The sequence below is a fragment of the Emys orbicularis genome, chromosome 4, assembly GCF_028017835.1.
Source record: "Emys orbicularis isolate rEmyOrb1 chromosome 4, rEmyOrb1.hap1, whole genome shotgun sequence".
NCBI lineage: Eukaryota > Metazoa > Chordata > Testudines > Emydidae > Emys > Emys orbicularis.
The window spans coordinates 119,051,999-119,072,530 of NC_088686.1; the positions used below are offsets into that span (position 1 = coordinate 119,051,999).

The window sequence follows — 20,532 nt, forward strand, 5'->3', positions numbered from 1 at the left end:
AGAAGCTCAAGTAATATTGCAGCAAACATCTGAATTTTCCTCAAAATAGTACATACATACATGCAGATTAGATGTCTGGGGACAAAATTAGGCATGCATTTTGCACATACAATTTTATGCCTAATGCATCAGAAAAGTCTGGCGTATATTTAAAAAATGGTCAAAAATTCTACAGCTGTGAAGATGGCTGTTTATTTCCAGTAATACAGCATCAGAAGTTTTCCTGTGGATGGTCCTGATTCAGCAAGGTACTCTAAGCAAATGCCTAATTTTAAGCACATGAGCAGTCCTACATAAGTCAACGGAACTCCCCACGTGCTTAAAGTACCTTACTGAATCAGAGCCTAAGTTACTAGCAGAGGAAAACTATGAGCTCACCTTTGAAGCAATTTGAACATCTTCAAATAGCTGGACTGCAGGTGGCTTCTTCTCTCTATATTGTTCAAAAAGATAATTTTGTCTTGCTCTCTTGATGATCTACAAGGCAAGAATATTAAAACATATTTCTAAAAAGGGCAGACAAAGTCCAAATACCAATGTACTTTCCTACTACATACTTTAGTACCTCTCTAAATTCAACATACTACAAGAATTACATATATAATTAACACCACTGAAGCACATCAAATAAAGTAATCATGAAATTAAATGCATTAATAACCAATAATGAAGCAGGCCAGTAAAATAAGTTACCTTTGTAAAAAGGAGATAATCTTAATTGTCTATAACTACATTCACTTATACATAGCTTGGAAGGATTAGATTTTTAAATCGGTAGATGTTGGTACTGGTTGATTTCACCATTGACACAAACTGACAAAATATTTCCATCCATGATTATCAAAGTTTTTTAAAGATAGGCAAAGTAAGAAAAGTGCTGCTTGAGAACTTAGAGATTGATTTAAGAGTATTTACTTTTATATATTTTGACATCTGAAGTTGATAATTTTGGTTTTTATGGCTATAAAGCTTCAACTTTCTGAATTTCAACATTTACTATCATTAAATAATTCTTGCCTGACCACCCCTCATTGTCTGGCTCGCCCCTTCCCACAACTGAAAATTAAAAATCAATAAAAAAATTAAAAATGCTTCAAACTCACAATTCTGTACAACTGTGAAAATTTAAAATTCGATAAAAAAGGGAAAAATGTTTAAAAATAAACAGATACTATTCACTGAAGTTATATACAAAAATTTAATTCTGCCAAGCCTACTTATACACAAAAGCAGCATGGATCTAAATTACTAGAGGTTTTGCTAAAGTCTAGCCAGTATACTAAAACTGAATTAGATCCAGTGACTGAAAATCAATGTCTTTGTCACAGAGATTAGAATCAGGCTACATAGTGCAATTGAAGTTACTAGTCTAGGTGTCTAGCCTTACCAAATTGATAAAACACACTATATGGATACTGACTCTGAATCCCTGGACTTGGTCAACTTATTGTCGTTTAGATGCACCTTTAAAGACACCTTACCTTATCATCAATATCTGTAATATTTATACAGTAGAAGACATCATATTTAAAGTAATCCCTCAACACTCTTCTCAGGATATCAAATGAGATGTATGACCTAAAAAAAATTCAAAAGGAAGAACTTACTTTTACTTAGTGGATACCTCATATACACATCTATTATATGTAAGAACTATGTTAATGCAGCGCTGAATGAGATTTTAAATCCCACAGTGTCAGTAAATTCCCAGCTGAAGTTCCCATAGCAACATTAACTTTCCCCCCCACTACAAACAGGCTTTTCATTGCATGATAACAATGATAGATATAGATATACACATATATACACATACATACATACATATATATATATATATAAATGAATGAATAATTTTCCTTTTCCACCTTAGAGTACCTGAGTTGTTGTCTAGCAGTATGTCTAACTCACTGTACTTGGCTTGACATATTCCTAGGAATTTTCAGCTTTGTTATTTAGTTGCTTACAACATAAACTGTTAGCTTTTTATCCAAGGAAGAAACTCTGTGGTACCTGGCATGTCCCATGTGAGAAGCATCATATACTGTTGGGCCACAGCAATACCATGTCACTTTTTTGCCATTCTGGGGCTGAAATACATCCTTAAATGGAAAGGAAGGTACAGTGAGCAGAAGAAATTGAAGACATATGGTCTCAGAGCAGCAACAGCAGGAGCACAGGCATGTCAAGTAAATGGGATTATATGAATCTGGATTATAACACAACAATTACAGTTTTACTGTACGAAAAGAATGCTAACTTCACCACATAAAAGAGATAACATAATTTGTCTTTTTTCCATTAGCTTCAGTCTACAAAATGTGGTATCAAAGTCTAGACAGCCAGATGGGTCAGATCTTCATTTAACCCTTAGCAGATATTACCCATACATGCAAAGGGGAGAGCGAGGCCTAGTTTACATGGAGACTTTTTTCGGTATAACCTGAGGAGAGAATTTAAATTAATATAGTTACACTAGTATAACTCTCAGTTTAGATGCTCTTATTCCCATATAAAAGAGTGGCTTTTTTTGATTTAGCTTATGGTGCTTAAGAATGTTTGTTTAGCTTAAAACCTAATAAACAAAGAAGCTACTCATACTAGAACAACAGTGTCCAGATGGAGCTGTTATAGCAATACTGGTAAAACTTTCTCATGTAGACATGCCCTAACAAGACAAATTCCGATTTGGTTCGGTTTTGTGTATGTTATGTTGTATTATGTTATGCACTCTTGGGTGATGGAAGGCTGCAGTCATATATTATACCTGGAATATCATAGCACTTTTTATGTTTACAGACATATGTGACTAAACTAGGTATCTTCGGAACATATTTAATAAGATTCAGCAAAATAATACATCTATTTTAATATGCCACAGAAACTTGTGAATAGATATGAAAACCACTTAAAAAAATTTAATCAATTATATTTGCATCTCTACAGAAAACCCTGCAGTTTTTTCCTTCATTCACCTTGTTGCGAGTGAGGCTGTTGTAGAGGCAGAGTTTAGACTGTTTTGTTCCTTCTGGGGAAGACCAGTGAGGCTGTGTACGTTTGCCTTTACCTAGAAAAGAACGTAAAGACAACCTCAAGAATCTTTAAAGAGCACCATAACAGACATATGGATTTATAGTAAAGGATTTTCCACATGTTTTCAAAAACATCTGCCTTAAATTATCTTAAAAGGAAAAAGTGTTTTTATAAATGTACAGAAACAGCTCCATTCAAAATAGCCCAAACGAATTATATTACATAGACCTTCCCATAGAGCTGGTATAAGGGATGTATTCAATTCCACACAAGTTTATTTTCTACTCTCTTGCTTGCCATCAGTTTATATCCCTTTTTGAATTATAGATCTAAAACAGGGAAAAAATGCAGTACAGTGTGCATTAAAGCATGTACAAAGATTTTGAAATATAGTCAATCATTGAGGTAACTGTTTTCAAAAAGATCTGTAACAGTTTATCTTTGTAACACCACTGACCTTAATAAGACTGCATATCTTAAAACTCATGCAATATTTAGAAAAAATTCCACAAAGTCCAGAGCCAGTATCAAAGAACAGACATTTAGTGGGAGAAAGAGAAAAGGGCAGACCGCATAGCTTAGAAAGAACTTCGCACTTTTATCACACATTGCTTCTCTGAACACCTTCCTTTATTACAAATACATATCCAAGTGGAGCACTTTCAGTAGAAGGCACAATCTGGTCTTTGAAGTATTTATTGCAGGCAGCTGAATCATTATGGTAAAAGAAGAAGTATGATAAATTATGAGGCAAAATCCAGCCCTTACCCGAGGGCACTATGTTTTGAGGAAGGAGTGAGGAGGAGGGGGCCAGAGAGAGGATGAAGACCAGTATAGTACTAGCTACAGTCCTAATATTGTGTAGAGTGGGTCAAAAAATGGAATTTCCATACTGTGGGAATTTCCAAATTTTAGTAATCTGTTTTAATTTCAAATCAGAATGAAAATTTGAAATTTCTAGTGCAATGAAAACATTGAAACATTTCAATAATGTCAAAATACAAAATATTAAGTATGATATTCAAATATATAAAATAATTGTAAGTATAAAGGTCAAAACAAAATGAAAGTGAAACAAAAAAGTAGAAACACACCAAAACGCCAACTGAAATCTACATGTTCTCATGAACCGTTTCTATTTCAATGAACTTGCATTTTCCAACAGAAAAATTCAGTAGAAATTTTTCTGAGCAGGTCTAATACAGAGCTATCTTGCTTTTATAGATAGCAGGATGGTTCAGGCCAAAGCACTGCAATGTACTGCCAGGCCATATTTAAGACTCCTTTAAAAAGAAGCATATCATACAGTGAAACCCCGCTATAACGCGATGATTGGGGTCCAAAAAATTCGATCGCGATAAATTTGGGGTCACGGTATAGCGGGGTTACAAAAATTTTACCATTTAAAGTTGGTCAGTTTCAAGCCGGTCAATTTCTCTTGGGCAGAGAGCAGGGGAGATGTCCAAGGGGCAGAGGAAGAGTGAGGAGCAGCTGGGGAGGAGAATGGCTCTTCCCGCCAAAAGGAGAAGCAGGGGTAGGTGGGAAGAGGCAGTGGGGAAGGCACGTTCCTTTTTTGTTTTTCTTGAGCTGCGCTCCGGCCGGGTTTTTTTTTTTTTTTGTGCTTCGGCGGTGCTCCGGCTGCTTTTTTTGTTTGTTTGTTTGTTTGCAGCGGGGAGATGTGCAAGGGGCAGAGGAAGAGTGAGGAGCAGCTGGGGAGGAGAATGGCTCTTCCTGCCAAAAGGAGAAGCAGGGGTAGGTGGGAAGAGGCAGTGGGGAAGGCACGTTTGTTTGTTTGTTTTGTGCTTCAGCGGCGCTCCGGCCACTTTTTTTTTTTTTTGGTGCTTCGGCGACGCTCCGGCTGGTGTGGTTTTTTTTGGTTTTGTTTTTGTGCACTTGGGGCAGCGGGAGCCACCTTATGATCGCATTATATCCGAATTCGCATTATCGCGGGGCGAGTTATAGCGGGATTTCCCTGTATGTCCTAGCTCGCAGCGTGCCAAGCGGGAGGCGTGGACACACCTCTAAACAGCTGACCGTGATTCTTTGAGGATGCAGTGTGTGCCCACTGGAGTGCTGGGGTAATAGCTGGGCACAACTCTTAGCATTTGTGAGGCAGGAAGGGTGCCCTGCTGCTTGCGCTGGGGAACTGGAGGGATTAAAAGGCCTCACGTACTCCCTTTTCCTTGCCCACCTACACATAAGCACTAAGCAGAACTGGACTCTCTCTTTTCCATTATGTTTCTAAAAATTTTACAATCTTAGGTATTACACCTCTGATGTGCTTAAAAAACAAGTAGTAACAGAGTATCATCCCCTCCAAGAAGCTGCAGTGTGCTGTGCATCTGGCTGCCACTCTCCATACCACCCGTGGCTGTATTTCAGTGATGTGTGAATATTAAGTTAACACATTAACTTACATGAAAACTGGAAGAATAACAGCAAAACAGAAAACTGAGAAATACAACAAGTTTTCCCACCCCATTTACTTCAGTACTGTTGAGAATTTGTATGGGATGCAATTTACTTGCAACTAAAACGTTATCCAATTGTTTGTAACTTGTATTGTCAAAATGGCTTTCATGTTTTGTCTCTTAGCATGCCCATCATTCACTCAGTTTCCCTGGAAACATCTTCCTGTGTGTATTGCAACTGAGAACCACAATAATCAATTGCAAAAAGTTATTATATATAATCAGTTCATATATAATCCCCACTATCCTTTTGAACAATTGGGTAACTAGAAAAGAGAGGCTTAATTTAATACCCTGTCCCAGACAAGGATAAAATAATTAATCTGTATACTGAGCTGTATCATTAGTTCTAAGTATTTTACTTTAAATGAGATGTAAGTTAACACACACCTCAAGTACAAAACCAGCCTATCCATAAATGAGTCCAAATACCAGAAGACAAATGTTTACTCTTAGGGTACGTCTATACTTACCTCTGGGTCCGGCGGTAAGCAATCGATCTTCTGGGATCGATTTATCGCGTCTTGTCAAGACGCAATAAATCGATCCCGGAAGTGCTCGCCGTCGACGCCGGTACTCCTGCTCCGCGAGAGGAGTACGCGGAGTCGACGGGGGAGCCTGCCTGCCGCGTGTGGACCCGCGGTAAGTTCGAACTAAGATAGTTCGACTTCAGCTACGTGAATAACGTAGCTGAAGTTGCGTATCTTAGTTCGAAGTGGGGGGTTAGTGTGGACCAGCCCTTAGATTTACAAAGGTTACAATGACATGGATTACTGTGGTGAAGGCAACAGCCAAATTAATCATAGCAGAAAAAAAGATCCTATGTGCCAAAGCTGTCAGCTCATGATCCAGGAGCAATGATATATATATAGACTATAATGGCAAAGTTCAAACATACACTTCCAATAAGAGATCAATGTACAGTCCCAGCCCATTCATCTATATGCTTCTTCCCATCACTTTGGTCTTCTCTAGGTTGAGCCTAAGCGAGTTTGTTCTCATCCACATCCCTAGCTCTGTTGGACACTAGGACAATACAAACAGCAATATCCAAGTTCTATGAAAAGGAGATGCAGCGCTGCATCTCCTTATCTGCCTATTGGACACTATAAGACATAATATCTCACTATCTCACCAGCAGCCAGACATACATCTTTAAGAGGAGACCTTGGGAGAAGGCAGATTCATTACCTCCCTGTAAGATTTCTCAGACAGAAAGGCACAAACCTATGGAAGGGCTATCCTATCGCCACCCATAACACTCTGTGGGTGAATCAACAAAGCCTTATAGTTAGTGCTATCAAAGACTACTGCCCGAGCCAACAAATCAGCCCGGGAACCTTCATTGTGTCTGTTGGTAGGTGGAAATCAGCCAACAAAACCAAGCTTGTCTGTGCCAGACTAACAACTAATACCAGACTGGTAGGCATTCACAACACATATGATGACAGGATGCTACCGGGGTTAATTCAGCACTACCTTCTCAATAACCTTGATCAAAAAAGACTGGGTGTTAACATGCAGCTATTGAAAAGCATTGTACAGAGCTAAGTACTATGAATAATATAATAACTATTACATGACTTCTTGAGCAGGGATCTCACTATAAAGCATTTGTTTAAAGGCAGCTGGCGCATAGGAAAGCATCAGAGAAGAATGACAAACTCCCAAGAGGTTACACAATAACCTAGATTAACCAGTTCGAATTTCCTCACATGAACAGTAATTGTTTAATTACCAAGGAAAAGCTACATTCTTTTCAGAAATGTGCATTTACCCTGTTAATAACACAGTTTACATTACTATAAACTTGTATAATATATAAAATCTGTATTTCTGTAACTCTTTGTAAAAAAACTGAATGGCTCCAATTGAGTGGACTCTCACACGGTCAAAACAAAAACTGTATACATCTGTGACAGAATAGGATTTTTTGGTAATATTTTTTATTTTAATATTTTATTTCTTATATAAGCCTGTTTCCCCCTTACTTTGCATCGCTACCCAATGCGAGGAAAAGGATTATGTTTGCTCTCAGGGCAGACCAGGAGACGGGGGGGGGGGGGGGGGGGGGGGGAGGCAGGTGGAGTGTTGCTTAGCTGTCTGAGTGAACTTAATGAGTTATTACAAACATTGATCAACATCAATGGAAAACCCACCAAAAAACAATGGAAAACCCTATCACCGGGACATTGACACCCAGCAACTAACAACCCAGAGGGAGGAGGGTTTCCCCCACTTCTCAGCAGGGAAGCTGAGCAGAGCCCCAGCTCAAGAACAAAGGACTAAGAGGTGTGATGGGGGAAGGACAAGTGGGGGCTCTGGAAGAAGTTTGAGAGCTCGCTCATCTGGGAACAGACTAAGGAAGGAAGTCAGAGAGAAACATAGAGCCTGAAAATGGAGTTCACTACAGCTTGACTGGTGAATTGTGCTGGGCTGACCAGAATGGACTATGGTTTAGCCTTTATATCTCTATGCTAACCTAAGGACTTCCAGTGCTGTGCATCCAGTCGACTAATGAACCCTACTGTTTTGAAACCACTGTTTGAGTGTCACTGAAAATACTGTGTGATGTGCATTAGTCCCTGAAAAGCATACAAGTCCCTAACCCGGAGTCTATCTCAGTTGGACTTGTTCAGTAGGACGTGATGCATCAGAGGTGTGATGCAGAAGTGCTGAAGCCCCAGCAGTTCAGTCTCAGGAGATGGTGAGGCTGTATGGCCTACCCTTAAGGAAGAGTGAGAGCCCCTGGGGGCTAGCACATTGAAGGGGTTCCTCCAAGAGACAGATCCAAAGCTTGAGGCATAGCACTGATCCTGTGAATCTATGACACTGTCGTATACCTAATGGTTAGGTTTTTTATTATTATTAAAAACACTGATAGTTTCTCTGCTTACAGAAATCAATTATCAAACAAAACAAATAAGGAAATAGCTTCACTATTTCAAATACCTCTGGATCCATCAATTATGCCACATTACTAGCTACACCCAGTGTAGAACTCTGTGGTCATTTGCTAATGATGTAATCTGGAGTGTGTGTTACACTGCTAGTGATACATCTCCGATCACCTAGCAGGAACAGATGTAGTCACTCTGGAGTGTTTTTACTCCTTTTAATTTGGAAGGACTCAGAGTGTAGTGATAGCAATTGTGAGCTCCAAGGGCCCTGTCACACAAGGTGTTGACGGGTTCCATTCTGTTCTTATTTATGTGAATATAAGGTTACTAGGAGATTTCCTAAGGAGCCAAGTGCTATGATATCTTCAGTATACTAATGGCACCCAATTTTCTGTCCATCTGATAGAAACAGCCACATTTATCCTACCATGGACCATGCCAGAGTTATCCATGATTTTGCCACCTTGAAACTCGATTACTGTAACACATTCTACATGGAGCTACACCTTGAGAACATTTGGAAACTTCAGCTAATGCAGAATGAACATGGCATCTGTTTAAGTGAAGCCTCCTACCAGAAGCACAGTAGTGCCACTGGAACTGTACTAATTGGCTGTGGGTTTCCAGGTGGAGTTCAAGATGCTGGTTTCCCCTTTTAACCAAAGCTCTATGGGACCTAATTATTCAAGGGACCACCTCTTCCACAGTTGTGATCTGCAGAGACACCTAACTTCCGTGATATAAAGGTGGGGGAAACTGTTGGCAAGGTGCTCTCAACTAGCTAGAGACATAAAGGGTAACAAGAAAACATTCTACATATACATCAGAAGTAAGAGGAAGACCAAGGACAGGGTAGGCCCGCTACTCAATGAGGGGGAAAAACCAACAGAAAATGTGGAAACGGCAGAGGTTAGGGTTACCATATTTAAAAATTAAAAAAAGAGGCCACTCCACGGGGCCCTGGCCCTGCCCCTTCCCCGCCCCAACTCCGCCCCTTCCCACCCCCAACTCCGCCCCCTCCCCTGAGCGCCCCGCATTCCCACTCCTCCCTCCCAGCCATGGGAAACAGCTGCCCGAGTGCTACTGGCTTCACGGTTTGCCGGGCTGCCCCCAGACCTCCAGACCCTGCGCCCCCGGCCGGGCGCTTCCCCAGCGCAGCCAGAGCCCAGGAGGGGAAGCGCCCGGCCGGGGGCGCAGGGTCTGGAGGTCTGGGGGCTGCCCGGCAAACCGTGAAACCGGTAGCGCTCGGGCAGCTCCGCTCTTCAGCTGCACAGAGCTGAGGTGTCTGGGGGGAGCTGCAGGCGGATTCCCTCGCGGCAGCGGCTGCTGCTGCTGCTCCCCCCAGACACTTCAGCTGCACAGAGCTAAGGTGTCTGGGGGGAGCAGCAGCAGCAGCCGCCGCCGCTCCCCCCAGACACTTCAGCTGCACAGAGCTGAGGTGTCTGGGGGGAGCAGCAGCAGCAGCCGCCGCCGCTCCCCCCAGACACTTCAGCTACACAGAGCTGAGGTGTCTGGGGGGAGCAGCAGCAGCAGCCGCCGCCGCGAGGGAATCCGCCTGCAGCTCCCCCCAGACACCTCAGCTCTGTGCAGCTGAAGAGCGGAGCTGTCCGAGCGCTACCGGCTTCACGGTTTGCCAGGCAGCCCCAGACCTCCAGACCCTGCGCCCCCGGCCAGGCGCTTCCTCTCCTGGGCTCCGGCTGCGCTGGGGAAGGTCTGGAGGTCTGGGGGCTGCCCAGCAAACCGTGAAGCCGGTAGCGCTCGGGCAGCTCGGCTCTTCAGCTACACAGAGCTGAGGTGTCTGGGGGGAACAGCAGCAGCAGCCGCCGCCGCGAGGGAATCTGCCTGCAGCTCGCAGCCTGCCGGAGCCGCTCTAAGATAAGCAGGGGACTAGTATTTTCCCGGACATATTAGGCTTTTTGGCAATTCCCCCCAGACGGGGATTTGAGGACCAAAAAGCCAGACATGTCCGGGAAAATCCAGACGTATGGTAACCCTAGCAGAGATTCTTAATGACTTCTTAGTTTCGGTTTTCACCAAGAAGGTTGGTGGTGATTGGACATCTAACATAGTGAATGCCAGTGAAAATGAGCTAGGATTATAGGCTAAAATAGGGAAAGAAAAAGTTAAAAAATACTTCGACAAGTTAGATGTCTTCAAGTCACCAGGGTCTGATGAAATGCATCCTAGAATACTCAAAGAGCTGACTGAGGAGATATCTGAGCCATAAGCGATTATCTTTGAAAAGTCTTGGAAGACTGGAGAGATTCCAGAAGACTGGGAAAGGGCAAATATAGTGCCAATCTATAAAAAGGGAAATAAGGACAACCTGGGGAATTACAGACCAATCAGCTAAACTTCTGAACCCAGAAAGATCATTGGAGAGTTTTAAGAGCAGGTTAAACAAACACCTGTCAGGGATGGTCTAGATCAGTGGTCCCCAACCTTTTCAGTGTGGGGGGCGCCTGATGACTAGCCGCCGAGGAGCGTGGCCGCCGGACAAGCAGCCGCCGAAATGCCTCCGACAAGCGGCAACGCCAACAAGCATCGCCGCCGAAATGCCGCCGAGACATAGCGTCATCAAGAGGCGTTGCCGCTGAAATGCCGCCGAAAATCAGCGGCATTTTGGCAGCAGCGCTTCTTAATGTTGCAGCTCCTTGGAGGCATTTCAGTGGCCAGTAGGCGGGCGCACATAGATGCCATGGCAGGTGCCATGGCGCCTGCCATGGCGCCCGCAGGCACCACATAGGGGACCCCTGGTCTAGATAATACTTAGTCCTGCCATGAGTGCAGGGGACTGGACTAGACTAGATCACCTCTCGAGGTCCCTTCCAGTCCTATGATTCTAACGCTGGAATTTGCTTTCCCCCTTAGCCTGCCAGAGCCCAGATTTGTCATACTTCTGGACACTCTCCAAAGGCCATCCTTTTCTTCCTTGCCATTTGAGGATGAGGGGAGATTGAAGGGTTTATTTTTTATACTTGCTGGTGGTTTGATTATTAGAGAGTCTGCAGCCTGTTATATGGGATTTAAATATTGTTTTGATATTGTGAAATTTAATAGTGTGTAAAATCACCCATTGCATGGATGGGCAACTGTTGAGGTTCTCTGCAATCAAAATAAATATATAAACAAAATGTCTACTAATCTGTAACTTTCCCACCAATTCCATGTCACTACTCACTTGTCTGAAGTTTACAAGGTTCAATTTTTTCATTGCTGCCACCATAGATTGCTTCTATGTGCCTGTACCACCGAACAACATGGAAATGCTGGTCCATAGGTGGCCTTGAAAACTGTCTGAATACTTCCACATCTGCATGTGAAAATGTGAACCCCTGGATATAACTACGAGTGCTGAGGTACTTGTCCAAAGCCTTCAGCCTGGCTTCCTCTTCACTAATGCTCAGAATGAAACTGTAGTTGGAAGCTGCAAAGACAGAGGCACAGGACATAAGGTCAGTACTAAAGTAAAAAAGGCATATTATGACCAAAAATATACCCTAAAGCTAGTAGGGCAAATAATATCATTGAAACAACCAGATGTATACTAGAAATTGACAGCAAATTTGAAGGAAAAATATTTCGTCAAATGTAATGAACAACCATAAAAAGCTGTTATAAATGGCCTTTTTAAAAAAAATATATATATATTATTAGGACTATTTTTTTCCATGGTAAATTTCAGGGGGAAATCATGGCACAGAGACAAAAGGCACAGACCCAAGTCTTTTGCATGAAAACAAAAATACAATTTATAACAGTTATAGGAGTATCTTCCATGCCAAGTGGGCTTAATCAGCACTTCACCCTTAGTCCACTAAAGCCCTCGTCCCACAAAGATTTACACATGAATGATTAACTGTATGCACCATGAGTAGTCATATTAATGTCAATGGAGTTACTCACAACATATAAAGGTTGTACTTAAATCTATAAAAGTATACTTAAATCTTTGCAGGACTGGGGCTTAAGTGTGGGGTTCTAATTTCATGCCCACTTTCCCCTACTTGCTCTGACTGACAAATGTTTGCAGAATGTTAAATTACAGCCATCGGTGCTACTACCTGTGTGTCCCCTGCATCAGTTTCTTTCCTCAAATGTGTATGTAATATGCATTAACAGGGCCGGCTCCTGCTTTTTTGCAGCCCCAAGCGGCAAAGGGGAAAAAAAAAAAAAAAAGATAAAGCCGTGATCGGCGGCAGCTCTACCGCGCCGCTTCATTCTTCGGCGGCAATTCGGCGGCCGGTCGTTTCCTCCGGGATGGACTGAGGGGACCCGCTGCCGAATTGCCGCCGAAGACCCGGACGTGCCACCCCTTTCCATTGGCCGCCCCAAGCACCTGCTTCCTGCGCTGGTGCCTGGAGCTGGCCCTGTGCATTAAAATGAACAGGAGTTATATTAATTGACAGAAGAGATGGTAGACTATCCCACATGTACCCCCATTCTTCCCTATGACTTACTCAGCTCATCTTCCATCATGCAAATGTAAAACAGGTTTTGTTTTATACAGTTTATTTTACAAGCACTAAGTAACTTTTATACTTAAGACAGCATAGCACATTTACAAAGGGAGAAGTTCTGTGGTTTGGGAGGGACACTCACAATAAGGTACTGTATAGCAGAGGTTCTCAAACTATGGTCCATGGACCACCAGTGATCTGCGAGGTCCATTCAGGTGGTCCACGGATAGTTCCCTCTAAATTGCATGCCTGGGTGGCCGCACACAAGAGAATGAAGGGCCACCCACCTAATTAGTGGAGCCACGCAGACGTGACTCCACTAATTAGGTGCCTGGACCCTGGAGAAGATTCACATGTAAAGTGAGGTGGTGGCCTTGGGGGGAATAGGAGGTAGGTGGGAGGGGCCAGTGGTGTGAGAAGAGGGGATGGGGGGAATTTGGGATGTGCAGGGCTGCGGCAGCCACAGAAAGAGGCGACTTTCCCCAGCTCCAGGACTGCGACTGCCGGGGAGAGATGGCCCTCCTTCCCAGCCTCAGCTCTGTGACTGCTATGGCAGGGGAGAGACCTCCCCCCACTTCTCAGCCCCAGCTCAGGAGCTGCTGAGGTGGAGGAGAGAGGGCACATCCATTGCATCAGAAAGGGAAGACTACTGATATTAAAATATGAGTTGTGTGCTTTTAATTGTAGAACAAAAAAACATTTATCATTAAGTTATTTTTATATAGCGCTTTTATCCAAAGCACTTTACAATAGTTAGCTAATGGTACAAACCATATTTGGAAAGATCATTAAGTGGTTCACTGAGACCCTCAGCAATTTTCCAGTGGTCCGTGAAAAAAAAAAAAAAAAAAAAAGTTTGAGAACCACTGTGTATAGAAAGCATTGTGATTTGCTCTCAGTGGCGTTTATAAAATCTGTGCTAGCACTCACATTAGTATACACAGCCTTAAACCTTTCCCTAACAATTTAGACTTTATAGTGCTTTCCATGTTCAAAACACTGTACAAACGTTAACAAACTATCTCATGAGGTACATAAGTGAAAAGGAAAAATTAATATGTACTCAGGATCATACAATGAGTTGGTGTCAGTGCCAGGATTAGAACACATGAGTTCCTGTCTCCAAATCCCATGTTCCAGGCCACTAAACCAATTTTTTACTTCTAAGACAGTATGGTAATCTTGTTCTACAAGGGAAGTTTCCATATAGCTTCCATAGCACTAAGCTTATTGCCACAGCACAGCTTTTGAAGGGAAAAGCAATAGTTACAAGTGGGTGTGGGAACTCTGGAGGTGGGGGGGATTCTTCCAGATGTGTGTAAGTACACCTCTATAACGCAACCCGATATAACACGAATTCGGATACAACGTGGTAAAGCAGTGCTGCGGGCAGCGGGGCTGTGCACTCCGGTGGATCAAAGCAAGTTCGATATAACGTGGTTTCACCTATAACGCGGTAGGATTTTTTGGCTCCCGAAGACAGCGTTATATCGGGGTAGAGGTGTATTATCAGCTGAGACTGAGATTTTGTGTGTGGCCCATTTCCTATGGGGAACGAATAATTGTTTCGCTTTAATGGAATATTTCAGCTGCTCATTTGGTCCCTGCGAATGACTGGAAGCAATGCAGAACTGTGGCAGTTAGAATTATAAAACAAAGAGGAAAATATTAGTCAATTACACTTCTAAAACCATATCTAATACTGCATGTACTGTCTATTTACATCAAGCAACCTTTCGAGAAGACAGTAATATAGAGGGATGATGTATAAATGCTAGTGAGATAACAAGTGTATTTGACCCTTTAAAATATACACAGGATTTAATACCAGATGTTTAAAGTTTAGTGCAATGAACAGAACCAGTGACAGAAAAATCAGTCACAAGAGTTGCTTTGCATACTTCACACACACACACACACACACACTCTCAAAGAGTCAGCTCAATGCATTAAAAAATCTCCCTCAAATTTAAGTCAATGCATGTTGGATAAGAAGTAAAAAGAAAAATGGTATGTGTAGTTTTAACTAGACAATATGTGCAATCTTATAAATGGGATTAAGATTGGCCAATAAACTTAATTTCTCTCTAAATGGTTCATGTTTGTAAATATTGGAATATTTATTCTTATCTCTAGTAGTTGCTTACAAAATGAAACATTCATTAATGTAAGATGTAAACTGGTCGATCTGTTTGAAATCTGAATCGCCAGATGAGCCCCATGATATATTTATTGTGTGTATGAAAGATCAGGAAAACAACATACTCCTTAGGAGAAAGATTCATATCACAATACATAAGTCTCAAAAAAACCTCTTAAGTTATTGTAAAGGAGGCAGCACTCTTTTTGACAAGTATTATTGTAGGTATGAACTTTAACTAAATTAAGGAGACTTGGTAAGTCTGAGTAATGATCTTTTTCCTCCACACCCTGAAACCATTTGGAAAGGGAAGTTGTATAGTATCCTGTGTCTTCTGTTTACACAAAGGCATCAACTAACTGAGAGATACATGCGTCCTTCTGAATGCAAGGGAATCTAGATGGCTTAGGGGATTGCTAATAAGATACAATCTTTTACTTTTAGGTTGCTGTCTCAATTCAGCCAAAATTCAACAGTCATTACAATCTAATGATTGTTTGCTGACATATAAAATACATTGGTCTCTGTCCGGTTCATCCTGGTGGTCAACAGCTATACCAGAAGTCACCTCCACATTTACTATTCTTGGTGGAAGTCCCAAGTACAAGTGAATTAACACAAAGAATAAAACATCCCTCTCTCAAACTTAGATGTGATCCTTCCAGAACAAGGTTGAAGCATATTAGTGAGGCAGAATGGGAATGATTGCACTGCTAGGTTTCATGCCATATCTTTTGTACAGATAGAACACTTCAGATTGCATTGATCAGAACTTCTCAAGCAAAAAACAAAACAAACCACCACACCCATTTAAAGCCTGAACTATTTTTTTAAATTAAAAGAAAAAAAATCAGTGTACCAAGTTCAAATTTGATTTATACCACAATGAAAAAAGCCCACCATCCTATTCCCTAATGTATTAATGTCCATACTGAAAAAAAAAAATCAAATAATCTATTAGAATTCAACATGATAGGCAGCTTCTTCTCTACAGAAGAACAAGAATGCTGCAGAAGCACTGAACACAGGATTAAAACTCATCTGATTGGAATGATCCATTGGCAATTATTAAATCACCCAATGGTAGCTCTCTCTTTTTAAATATACACTTTGAACATCAGTAGTTGAGATGCAACATAACTTTTTAAAAATTCTTATTTTTCTAACTATTAACATGTAGCAAATTTGAAATTTCCCCAATGTTCAAAAGTTTAGCACCACTTAGTTTCACTGCAGAGACTAATAAAGTGCTACTTTTTGGTATGCTAATTAATATAGGTGTATGAACCCTCCATGTGATATAATTGTCAATGTGTTCTACTTTCCATATATAGAAAATTATGCCACCTAATGCTATATGACATTGTGACCTTGTATGGAATGTTGAAATAAGACACAAAGCTGATGACTAAGACATATTAGTTTCTACATACCATTTACATGAAAGATTAAAAACAACTACCTTGAAATCTTGTTATGCAATCCATTAGTTAGATAGCTTTACTTAAATGATACCAGTGTCATCAGTTTCTCACTTCTGTAAGACAAGAATCCCACAAACAAAGTGTATTCTCTCTATATAAGGCCTTTCTGCTGTCAAAAACATTGTCAGCACAGCAGGGACAGAAAGGACATTAAAGAGGAAAAGAGTACCCACACACAAATATATGGGGATCCCTTACTTCAGTGGAGTACCAGCTATTTTGGGCTCAGCACATTCAATGGAGTTCCTCTAACATTGTCAGTGATTTGTACAAGCCAAATGGACACAGTTTGGGAATCTCTGCTACAGAGAAGGTTGCTATCTGCAAAGGCATTGGCAATGGGAAATGATTACAAATATTCATACAGATTCATAAAACTCTTATTTTATATACAATAAAAGACACTTTAAAGGTCTGGTTCTCTTCTGCATTCTTTAGGGTGATTGGCACTTTAAAAATAGTATTTATAAAACTATAATTTGCTGTATTACTAACACCAGTTCAGATTACTTGTTCACCATTTCTGCTGCCTGTTTACATTTTACATATTACTCATCTTGATCACTGAAAAGACTACAGGAGCCTTGCAAAAATTCTGCTCATCGGAGGCAAGTCATTCCCCCCACACCCCCCCCCCCCCCAATTATCCTCAGCCACATGGTAAAGGTGGATGAGTAGATTATGAAAATGTAGTAAGCCAGACACACAATCAGAGGGGTAGCCGTGTTAGTCTGGATCTGTAAAAAGCAACGAAGAGTCCTGTGACACCTTATAGACTAACAGACGTACTGGAGCATAAGCTTTCGTGGGTGAATACCCACTTCGGCGTCTGACGAAGTGGGTATTCACCCACAAAAGCTTATGCTCCAATACGTCTGTTAGTCTATAAGGTGCCACAGGACTCTTTGTTGCTTTTTACATTTTCATAACAATTTTGCAACTGCTGGATGAAAGAATGTACACAAATAGAATGGAGGGTATAGAAATTCATTCAGATAAACAGACGATATTTCAATGTAAATGATGTATATTGGGGGCATAAACTGTTTTCTGACAATAGGGATTGTAAGATGGAAGGCTCAAATAAAGCAGGAGCTAATGTAGTCAGTTTCATTTTGTTTTTTAGTCAGTTTCACTTTCAAATTCTCATGAACTAATACAAAGGTTACCTCTACATTGCACACCACTTACAGAAGCCTGTAGGATATGTGCAGTTACATGCCACAGTGAAAAGCAGACCGTGTACACACTGCTGTGTGTAGTTACATGCATCGATGAAAGGCTCTGGCAGAGGGGAGAATTTGGCGAAAGTCTCCGGCAGCTCCCTCACTCCATGTGCCTTTCCCTGTGGTAGGCCCATAGATAGAGAGGCACTGCTTGGGCTGTAGAGAGTCATGTAGGGATACAGCTGAGTACATACCCACAGGGCTCAGGCATGCCTGTACTCCATTTGCCTAAGCAGTGCCTCACCATCTACACTGCTATTTATACCCGTGCTAGGTGTATGTATTCTAGACACCACCAAAAGGCATTTGCAGCATAGACTTACCTGAAGTTACAGTACTTTGGTGGAACACTGGAGGAGAATACTTAAATTCAAAACAAAAATTCATGAAAAAATGTTTAATAATATTAGATTATGCAAATATATATTTTTAAGTAAACAAAACTTAAATTTTAAAGAACTCAACAGTGGACTTTTAAGCAATAAGTAATACTGGTGGCCCTTATAATAAACTGAACCAAAAGTTTTCAAGAAAGCTCATGCCTTGATATTTCAATTATTCTTATTTAAGCTGTTGAAAATAAATCAGAAAAAGAAGAGGCGTACTGGCAGCCACCTGGTGAATATGAGAATATTATTCTTACTTGTAAAATAGAACTACTGGTAATATTTTCACTAAGTGTCAAGGGGCCATCACTTTGTTTTATGTTTGTACAGTGCCTTGCACAATGGGGCTGCACTACAATATATATAGTAAATAATAACTTAAAAGCGCAAAACTCTGAATTGTTCTACTAAAATAAACCCTGATTTTTAAAAAAAACTTGGTGTTTTCAGAAGATTGGAAGGACACCAGATGCTCCCCAGATAGAACACTTTCAGTTACTCCAGGAGAACCTGAGCTGTTGCTCCCATATTAATTAGCAATGTCCTGCACATCCATGCCCCATATTTAAGCATAGGCAATCCTACTATGCAAGACTTTTTGGTAATGTTGGCTGAAAAAAACTCTTCTTACAAAACCAAACATTTTTATTTAAAACCTTCCCTTGGAGAGGAGGCTTCCTGAAACATAAGGGGCAGGAGGAGGAGCACACAAAAAGTACCACAATATGGCTCACATGGGGAGAGTGTAGGAGATATTCTGTAGAACAGGTCTTACGTAAGGGGTCTGGAATGCAGACTGTCACTCCTTCGCTTTTAAACACAATCATGTGTGCCAAGTTTATGCCTCGGAAACAAACCCCATATTGCACTGATTCTTATAACCTGTAGAGCCCATCATTAGAAGAGTCTGTCCTATTGACATACAGTACTATGATTAATGAACAGGAAAGAAAGCAACTTTAGGAGACAAAGGAGAAGGGACAACATGGGAATTTAAGGATATTTAACCTATATGACAGGGGTTCCCAGCCACTTACATATCAGTAATGGTACTTCAGGCTTGTATTGCTGGTATCCCAAGTTTTGCCTTGTAGAGTCTCACTGTGCTACCACTAACCCAACACACTTGCCTCGGAAGCTTAAGATCCATAGGACTTGTTACATGATAGCATCTTCTCTAACCTTCCAGGGTGTAGTTTCAAAGGCACAAATAACAGCTAGGCACCTAGGGTAGTTAGGTAACTAAATGCCATTTGTGTCTTTGAAAGCTGTATCTTTAAATCCAATATCTTTACATTTCTCAGTCCCAACAACTGATAAGCCTTTGTGTCTCACTACTGCTGATTCATATGGCAGGAAGATACCCGAGTGACCTTCACACGCACTAAACTAGGTCTTCGAGATCCTGAAACAACACAGAATTCATACTGCCCCTTTCTGACATGTTAGAAAAAAGTAAGCATCTGATGTCACAAACCACGGCTAGAACACCTGCCACGGTCCTGGCCTTTGTAGGCTCACCCCAGCTTATAACAGGGCATTCCAGATCCTGTAGGAGCAAGGTGACAACATCCCAGCACAGCAACGTCTTGATTCAGTGCTAGGATAACACAGAGCTGCCAGGACACATTAGGGCAGAGCTACGCCTCGGGATGACCCAGAGCCGGGCACTGGTGGCACAACACGACACCCTGCTGCACCAGGGTGCGGTGACATCACGCTCCACCATGTGCAGCCCCAGCACCGGGCGGCGAGGACGCCGGGACACACGGCTCTGGCAGGGCACCAGGCGCGAGGACGCGGTGACCCGTTGCCATGGCACGGCGCACCTGCCCGACGGGACACCGAGACACGACACGACACCCCACACTGCCCTGCACCTGGAACGGCCTTAAAGGGGCCGAGCCCGCCCAAGCCCGGGACCCGGCACTTACTGGGCTCCCCGCCGGCTGCCGCCATCCTGCTACCTCCTCCTACTTCGCTCTGCCGCGTCTAGCCGACTCCTCTCACAGGCTGATGCAAGACCGCGTCCGGATGGAAAACCATTGCTCCGCCTCTCTACGACACTTCCGGTGACCGCAGGGTAACCGGGCAACGGGGAGAAACGCATCTCCAAAGCCGCCGGAGTCACGTGACGGAGCCGGCTGTACTAGAGCTTTGTGCGCGTGCGCGAATGGGATGGCCCTTTTCTGTCTCTCCTTGCCAGCTGCCGCCCCCCTTCCCGGGGTGGGGTCTGCGAGCTCCTTCCCTCCCTCGCCCGGCTCTGGGAGGCGGGGCTTGTGAGGCTCCTCCCCCTCCCTCTGCTTTTTGGTCCCTGCAAAGAAGGGGAGGGGCTGGCCAGAGTTACTGTGCTCCCCCATCGCTGCAAGAGTTAAAGCCTGAGAGCTTCCCCTGCTCTGCTTACCCGCCCCACTGAGCCAATAGGGGAAGGACCT

The 20,532-nt window shown here is 42.4% G+C and overlaps 1 protein-coding gene across 1 annotated transcript in view; it reads right to left on the reverse strand.

The window, feature by feature from the left end:
* Positions 1-20,117, reverse strand: part of CARS1 (cysteinyl-tRNA synthetase 1) — a 57,604-nt gene extending 37,487 nt beyond the window's left edge. The window contains exons 1-6 of the mRNA XM_065402958.1: positions 20,032-20,117; positions 11,583-11,828; positions 2,973-3,064; positions 2,011-2,099; positions 1,482-1,578; positions 379-477 (exon numbers count right to left, since the gene is read on the reverse strand). Coding sequence (XP_065259030.1) covers positions 379-477; positions 1,482-1,578; positions 2,011-2,099; positions 2,973-3,064; positions 11,583-11,828; positions 20,032-20,056 — 648 coding nt within the window. The 5' untranslated portion in view covers positions 20,057-20,117. The remainder of the gene's footprint in view (positions 1-378; positions 478-1,481; positions 1,579-2,010; positions 2,100-2,972; positions 3,065-11,582; positions 11,829-20,031) is intronic.
* Between the last annotated feature and the right edge of the window lie 415 nt (positions 20,118-20,532).